Raw genomic sequence first — 8,095 nt, 5'->3', positions numbered from 1 at the left:
TTCACGCTGGAGCTTCATTAAAATTAAAAATAAATACAAGACAATTTGCTAACATCTACAAATAATTTCAATTATGATCTTCTATATTTCTATAGAAGTACTACTTGTCATGCACATTTGTATCTTGTTCAACTTGATTTCTCTTCCTTATTTTCATAATTGCTAAACCAAGGGTGGAACCCAAAGTGATCAATCCCAAAATTGCTGAGGCAGTGTAGACTCCATCTTTGACTATGTAACATTCTCCATTTAACCAACCTTCACCATAATGCTGACTTCTGCTCATACTTGTTGCTGCCCCTAGCAAAATCACAGCAATTCCAAAACAGATCCTGCACTAATTAATTAATCAGTACGTTAATTAACTACCAAAATTTTCAGAATTCAATACATTTAATTTTAAAAAATTGGAATGCACAGCTGTCCACGTTCCAAAATATCCTCAATTTTTGACTAGTGGGTGATTATATAAGTCACATGCATGCAGTATTTTATTTCTTGTAGGAAAATAAAATAAGAGTTTAAACTTTATGTACGGTTAGTGTAAAAAAGAATTATATTGTCATAATTAATGAAAGATAAGCAATATCTTATATATATAGTAGGTTAAATTACACTGATGATAATGAAAAATTTATTTAAACTATCAATGTACCTTTAAAATGAATTTGAAACATTGGAGAGGAATAGTATTTTTCTTGGAAACGATATACTAGGCGGATTTTCAGGGCAGTGATATCTTCAGAACAAAGAAAATCTATTAATTAGTAGTATTCATTTTCCAATAGTAGCACTTCTCAATGAAATAAATAAGGACAATTTAGTAAGATATCATTTGTATTAATGTTTGTCTAGTGAACCTACTAAAGTCTTTAAAGAGTACGTAAAATGGGACAGAAGGAATATTAGAAATGAAGCCACCTTAGATATTTGTGGTTTACACCAAATTTAACAATTTAATTTAGGAGTTAAAGTGAGAACACACTAATAAGTTTAATGTAAATATCGAGTGTGAATAAATTTTTAATTACGGGCACCTACCATGAAAGTGCCAAAAAGAGGCCAACAAGGATGTGCTTCTTCTTCTCAGCTTTATTGCAACTCAAGTTTCCAATTTTATCCCTTGAGAAGAACTTTGTGCATATTAACAAGCTGTTTCCAATGAATTGAGCAATGAATAAACATGTTAATGCTGCAATTCCCAGTCCAAATGCTGAACTACCAGGGAAGTAACAATACTTTCCATCTAGCCTCAGATCTTTCTCCTGCAATAATATCAGGACGAAGTTTATGTTGGAAGTGTGTGACCACCTCAGTTAAAACTTAACCTCATAGAGATAAACCAGCACACACCACCAGAAATCAGTCAATTTCCAACAGACATGTTTGTTGGAAATCCGTCGAAAACTGTTCCAACGAGTGCTTCTCTGATGGAATGTTCGTCGAAAATTGACTGATTTCTAGTAGTGATAGTACTTTTATCGGCTTAATTATGTCTTCGAAATTTGATGATATAAACATTGAAATTCTCTTTGAGAAATGAACCAAGAGAAGTGAATTACTAATTAAACATACCTTTGATTTCTTGAATTCAGCAGCTATGCAAAGAGAGAAGGAGATAAAGCCAAGGGCAATAACAATGGAGACAAGCAATGGGAGTATAATGACTTGGTGTTTTTCCATATTTGCTTTTGTGGTTTTCTTTCAATTAGGAGAGAGAGAGAGAGAGGAGAATAAAGAAAGTTGAAAGAAGAAAGAAAGAATCAGCTTGAAGATTAATCAAAATAGTACTTATGAAGCCAGTCTCCTAATTGGTTGGTGTTTTTTTTTAATTGCCTTATGGTGGATGTGACGGGGTTGCAACATTTTACTCCAAAGAAAGAATCAGCTTGAAGATTAATCAAAATAGAACTTATGAAGCCAGTCTCCTAATTGGTTGGGGTTATTTTTTTATTGCCTTATGGTGGATGTGACGGGGTTGCAACATTTTACTCCAATTTAGCCTTGGGATTGTGTTTTCTTGAAAACAGAGGTATCATTTTTCGAAAAAAAAAATAAAAAAAAAAAACTTTTGATCAGTCAGTTCATGACATGTCAATCTGGTCAACTCTTGCCTGTTACTCTAGTGTGGGTTGTTGAGGGGGGAAGGGGTTGGTGGGAAGTGAGTGGCATGGGTTTATATATGTGACTTGGGGAGTTTGTAGAAGAGGGCGAGTGTTTGGTGGTAAAGGATGTTGATACCAAATTATATCAATTTATTTGGTTAACAGGTTAAGCGATATAGTGATGTGAACATATACAGTCAAATGTTTCTATAACGGCGTCGTTTATACGGATATTGTTTGAGTATTATAATGAAATATTGTTATAGAGAATATATAACAACAAAACTTCAATCTTTTCCCAATAAAGTTCATGTCCAAACACAATTAGGCACGTTTGTATGGTTAAGGATAAAAAGTCCGCCAAAGAAGAAAGCATACAAATCTTTTACTACAATAATATATGGGCTCTTAATATCTATATTGCTCGGACTCTTCAAAAATCTCACAGGATGTGTCAGATCCTCATTCCCCCAAAAGCTTTGGGAGGAATCCGACATTTATCAGCGTCAACATTTTTTGAAAGTCCGAGCAACATAGTTGAATATAAGAACATAATTCAGATTGGGAATAAAGTGAACAGGAACGCCAAAAAGAGAAAATTAAGCAGGAGATTGTTATTTTACATCACTCCCATCACAAACTATACATATACGTATGGACATCTTAAAAAAGACATGTTAAGCTCAGGCAAAGCTTCCACAAAACAATCTATTAAAATTGTTTGGACTGTACAAAATACAAAACAGAAAAATTATCATTTCTCCTCAGTGAGTCTTGAAAGCAAATATAGGCAGCCAGAACAAAGCAACACTGAAGCTGAGAAGCAAAGCAGATCCAATGGTGTGTGTATAACAGCCTTCTTACTCTTTTCAAACAGACCGATGAGAAGAAGCATCACGATTACATGACCAACTTTAGTCTTCATCCCGCTCACAGTTTTTATTTCCAACCAACTTGGCCGTTCCTAACAATTGTGTCGACAAGAAGAAAAAATGAATGAGATGTTCTGTACAAGAACTATGAATATCTCATATGTGCAATGGATTCTTGCATTCACAAAATTGGCACCAATATACAACTGTTAGCTAAGGGAACAAAAAATATATAGAAGTAAACATATGAAGAATCCAAAGGAATTGAACATATAGTAGATATACTTCAAAAAAAAATACTTATCTATCCAGTGAAGGGGTGTCAATTGACACCTCTTGGACAAGGGTGGCTCCGCCACTAGTTAACTCAAGGGTGGCTCCGCCACTAGTTAACTCCAAAAGAGACGTTTTTAAGATATGCAGACTAACCTTTAGAGTGAATATGCCGAATAGATTTGATTGATACGGAGTTTTTTCCTCTGACATTGATTTTGACTTGTCAAGATTGCTGATGAAGAGCTCATAGAGACCCATGCCAAAGACTAACATCACTGTCCCTAAGAGATATATATCTAGAGGAAAATGTATAGTGAATATTCTTTGAGACGAAGTATTATATTAAGTGAAGGAAAGGGGAATTTAGGAACTCATAAGGCACAGAGACGGAAGAATGACAAATAGTTATATCAGTACTGCATAAAAACCAAACATTGAATTAGAGATAAAGGGGTGATATTCGGTGAAGTTTGAACAAAAATATATGTTATTTCCATAGTGCCTAAAAGCAGCTATTAAATTAGAACAGCAGTATTCACTCTCGAATCATGCAGCATACATTTTTCCAAGCACACTTGATAATTTATGTTGCTCGGACTCTTCAAAAATGTCAATTGGCGCGTCTCGGATCCTCCAAAAGTAGTGCATTTTTGGAGGATTCGACATGGGTGAAACAATATTTTTGGAGAGTCCGAGCGACATATGCACAACCGCATATCTGAACTTTTCCGCACATTTGGTCCAATTTTAACTCGAGGCAACTTTATGCCATAAGATAAAAATGATACTCGATTCTTCATGCCATAGAGGATCCAAGCTCCTAGCTCTTCAAATTTGTTCTGCCAAGTCATGATCTTATGATACTGCAACTTTTCAATCAGTTTGTGCAGATATTGAGTGAGACCATTTTATGTACAAATTATTAATTTAGAACTCACTAACTTAAAAGAGCTAGAATGCCGAACCCCTAAGCTTCAAATCCTGGCTCCGCCTCTGTGTAAGAGCCAAGAACTAAGTTCCACTTTCCTAGACATCCATGTATATTTTGCATTATATAACATCATTTTAATTTTTAACAGAATAACGACTAGCTTTTAACTTTTAGCAATACAAACAACTCCTGAAAGAACAAGTTTAAAACAAAACCCACAGCCAGATGAAACAGAGATAGATATATATTATGTAGTAGATTTTTGTGCTTATTGCCCTGTGTAACAGGGAAACTCTGATTTTGACTCTCGTGATACACAAATACTCATCTAATTTCTTGCACAAATGAAGTGAAAACTCGTTGATTATGCTCCTAAGAGACCATCGTTGTGATAAAAAATGAGCAACGTTAGGAGGTACCATTTGGCTTTCTGTGCATCGTAATGAAATCAACACGCACACGACAAACAAAGGATCATTGCATGAGCGGAAATGCAAATAGTAATTTCAAGATTACCTATGGCCTCAACAAGCAAGAGTACGACTTTTGCTCGGTTTGCGAGATATTCCTGGAATGATGCTGTTATATAAGTGCAACCCTACATAATGGAACAAGTTAGCTCAGTCATTTGGCAAAAACTTCTAAATGTTTATTGCATCAAACTATACTTGTATTTTGCAACAAAAACATAACAGAGCTTGCGAGAGCTCGGAAATGGATGATCGATAGTGGTCTTTCCTACAACAACATATTGCATTGTATAATGTATATAATTCGCTTGTCAAAACCGATCAATTGTTCAAGTTGAAAAAAAGAATTGTTCGTGCTGGGTAAGCCTTACAGAGTTTTCATATTGAAAAAAAATTGTTTATCAAAACCAATCAATCGATCAGTCAATCAACCAACTATTCTTTCATAATGGGAAGAAGTTACGGGAAAATAACAGAATGTCCTGCCAAGACAATTAAATATTTTATTGAAATTTATAAATAATATATTCGGAACTCAATAATCAAAAAAGTTATGGTCCATAACCCACAAACTATAAATCCTAGCTCCGCCTCTTCGGTCATGTATCATGCTGCTAATTGAATTTGCATGTTATGGAAACACATGCAGTCAAAGAAACACTTAAAGAAGCTGAAGTTAGGAATTTGAGTTTGAAAATTAAAGGTCTAGCATAACAAGAACACAATCCTGGTATTAGTTCTAAGACATGTTTTTAGTTTCTCTATATTCAAAGACGACTCACTATGTTTAAAGGTGAACGGATACTAACTGAGCAGCATCAAGAATTATTTTTCCAATCATTTGTCCTTAAACAATGAAACACAAAAAGAGTACCTTGATGAAACAAAGAAATGATCCAATTAACGAACCCCAGACTGCAAGAATAGCAAAAAACCGACAGCTGTAAATGACCTGCAGGAAATAAAAACCAACATTCAAACAGAGGCGCATTCAGAATTTGAACCCAACGAATACCTTTAAGATTTCTCAGATGAAACACATTTTATTTCTGAAATCATGGGTTCCAAATTTAATATTTATTGAAATTCTAATGATTTTTGTAGGGGTGACAAAATTAGCCTATTAAAGCATAAGTCGCCCCATCAGTCCAAGTTTGAGCGGATTAATGACCACCACATTTATTAATTTATTTAATTTGGGCAATTTGCAGGAATGACCTTCACTGGGGGTGGTCTTTAATTTTTGCTCCTCAAATTGGTGGTCTTTAATTTTTGCCCTTTGCTTAATACCCGAGGTCCCGCGTTCGAACCCAAAAAAAAAATCACAAGGCATAATTTGGAATTCGCAAACTTTTACCCAAAATTAGGCCTTAAGGCAAACCTCTGCCCAAAGTTAGGCCTTAAGGCAGAGGTTTGCAAAATTCCAGCAAAGTAATTTTTTTTTTTTTTTTTGCCGTAAGGCAGAGTTTGAAACCCAAATTATGTCTTGCGATTTTTTTATTTTTTTTTATTTTTGACTGAGCAGGGGTTCGAACCCAGAACCAATGAGCTTTTAGCGAAGGATAAAAATTAAAGACCACCAATTTGAAGGGCAAAAATTAAAGACCAATCCTTTTGAAGGGCATTCCGCACAAAAATAATGATTTAATTTTGACGTGCCCAAATTTTGCCAAATTTAACCTAACCACGAGAAAAATCTAGTCAAAAGATTTTGAATTATATTTTTTTGTTTGATGTGTTATATATAGCCAGAGTAAAGGAAAAAAAGTTTTATTAACTAATTAAACAAATTACAAAAACAAACAAGGAAATCAAAACTATGTAAAAGTTGGATGGATTGGACATCGACCCATTGTTTAGCTCATCTTGAATTAATCTATCGCGGCCTAAGCAATCTTAGGGCGGGCCGTTGGCTCATCATATTTTGACCCGCCGAAAATCAGTCTAACCCGCCCGTTTGGCACATCATATTTTGACCCGCCGAAAATCAGTCTAACCCGCCCGTTTGGCACCTCAACTTTTTAATACATATTCCATTTAGAAAACACAATTCAAGAAACTATAAAATAAAATTAAAATGTAACAAAAATTTATTAACTAATTACACAAATTATAAAAAACAAACAACGAAATCAAAACTATGTAAGAGTTGGACGGATTGGACATCAACCCATTATTTAGCCCATCTTGATCCAATCTATTTCAGCCTAAGTAGTCTTTGGACGGGCCATTGACTCATCATATTTTAACCCGCCGAAATTCAGTTTAACCCACCCAGTTGGCACCCCAATTTTTTAATACATATTCCACATATTGGAAAAAAATACAATTCAAGAAAATATAAAATAAAATAAAAATAATATAATGTCTCATTCAAAAGGTGTAAAACATATTTCACCTTCTCTATAGTCTCCTCTACAAGTTGTAACTTTGCATTTGGAATTATATGAAGTGTGCTTGAATCAAGGTCTGACTGAATAGCAGGCAAGGAAGCATGAACTGATGAATGAGTCGAACGGGCTGACCCATTTGACATGGCGACCCGAAAATTGACCCGACAAGGATGATATTGAGGAACCCATTTCAGTACTGATGAAGCTGTGTTTGAGCTTCTATACAGGAATGGAGATATGTAGTTTGTAGAGAGTGTCATGGTAAAGCTTTAAGTTTTGTGCATGAAATTAAAAGAATGCAAGGTTTATCTCTCTCTTTTTTTTTTGCCACAAATTTATAAGTGGAATAATATTGGCCTCACATTAAGGTAGCTTCGTTTCAAACTTCAAGAAAATTGACTTTGGACTTTCCCTTTTTTTTTTTAATAAGTGGTTACTCTCTTAGTTCATTTTTACTTGTTCGGTATAGTAATAATTAGGGGCTATATATATATATATATATATATATATATATATATATGTATTATTATATAGATGGCAAGATACAGCTTGACACATGGCAGGATGGTAATGGAACACGTGATAGTAGGAGGTGGAATGTTGCAAGTTGTCTCATTTAATTCGAGTGAGAAGCCTTGGAGGCATTCAGAGTAAATCCACAAAGGCAATTGTACCGGATCATTAATAGGAGAATAACGTTATATGACCGGTCCAGATACGGAGCAAGCGATACAATCCAGAATTAAAACTGCATTTATTATTCATTATTAGAATTTAATCACAGCTTAAGAACTGATGTATTTGTACTACAAAAGGAGCCTAACAATCCTTGAAAAAGCATCAAATAACAATTACTTATACTCATTCTCTCAAACTCAGTCTTTACAATTAGCTATTTTAATTATTCTTTTGCACTGGAATAGTTCTCATGTTCTAAGAGCCAAAGCATATATTTGTTCCACCGGAGGAAACCCATCAAAGGATTTGCTCCAAGGATCAACAGAGCCCAGGCCTAATTATTCTATTATTGCTTATTGCTTGTTTGCAT

The 8,095-nt window shown here is 34.6% G+C and overlaps 2 protein-coding genes across 2 annotated transcripts; both read right to left on the bottom strand.

Moving 5' to 3' along the window:
• Nucleotides 1-1,870, bottom strand: LOC132040488 (protein MODIFYING WALL LIGNIN-1-like). The gene is made up of 3 exons (XM_059431135.1): nucleotides 1,576-1,870; nucleotides 1,042-1,265; nucleotides 1-332 (listed from the first exon to the last, which is right to left on the bottom strand). Exons 1-3 carry the CDS (start codon nucleotides 1,681-1,683, stop codon nucleotides 101-103), a joined length of 564 nt encoding a protein of 187 aa, XP_059287118.1. The 5' UTR covers nucleotides 1,684-1,870; the 3' UTR covers nucleotides 1-100.
• An 808-nt stretch (nucleotides 1,871-2,678) lies between these two features.
• LOC132040486 (uncharacterized) lies at nucleotides 2,679-7,374 on the bottom strand. The gene is made up of 5 exons (XM_059431134.1): nucleotides 7,053-7,374; nucleotides 5,529-5,606; nucleotides 4,701-4,782; nucleotides 3,407-3,549; nucleotides 2,679-3,069 (listed from the first exon to the last, which is right to left on the bottom strand). The coding sequence occupies exons 1-5, from the start codon at nucleotides 7,305-7,307 to the stop codon at nucleotides 2,860-2,862; spliced, it is 768 nt and encodes a 255-aa protein (XP_059287117.1). The 5' UTR covers nucleotides 7,308-7,374; the 3' UTR covers nucleotides 2,679-2,859.
• Nucleotides 7,375-8,095: the final 721 nt, after the last annotated feature.

This window comes from Lycium ferocissimum, chromosome 12, assembly GCF_029784015.1.
Source record: "Lycium ferocissimum isolate CSIRO_LF1 chromosome 12, AGI_CSIRO_Lferr_CH_V1, whole genome shotgun sequence".
Lineage (NCBI taxonomy): Eukaryota > Viridiplantae > Streptophyta > Magnoliopsida > Solanales > Solanaceae > Lycium > Lycium ferocissimum.
The sequence above is the reverse complement of the archived record's forward strand: the minus strand, read 5'-3'. Positions and strand labels throughout refer to the sequence as shown.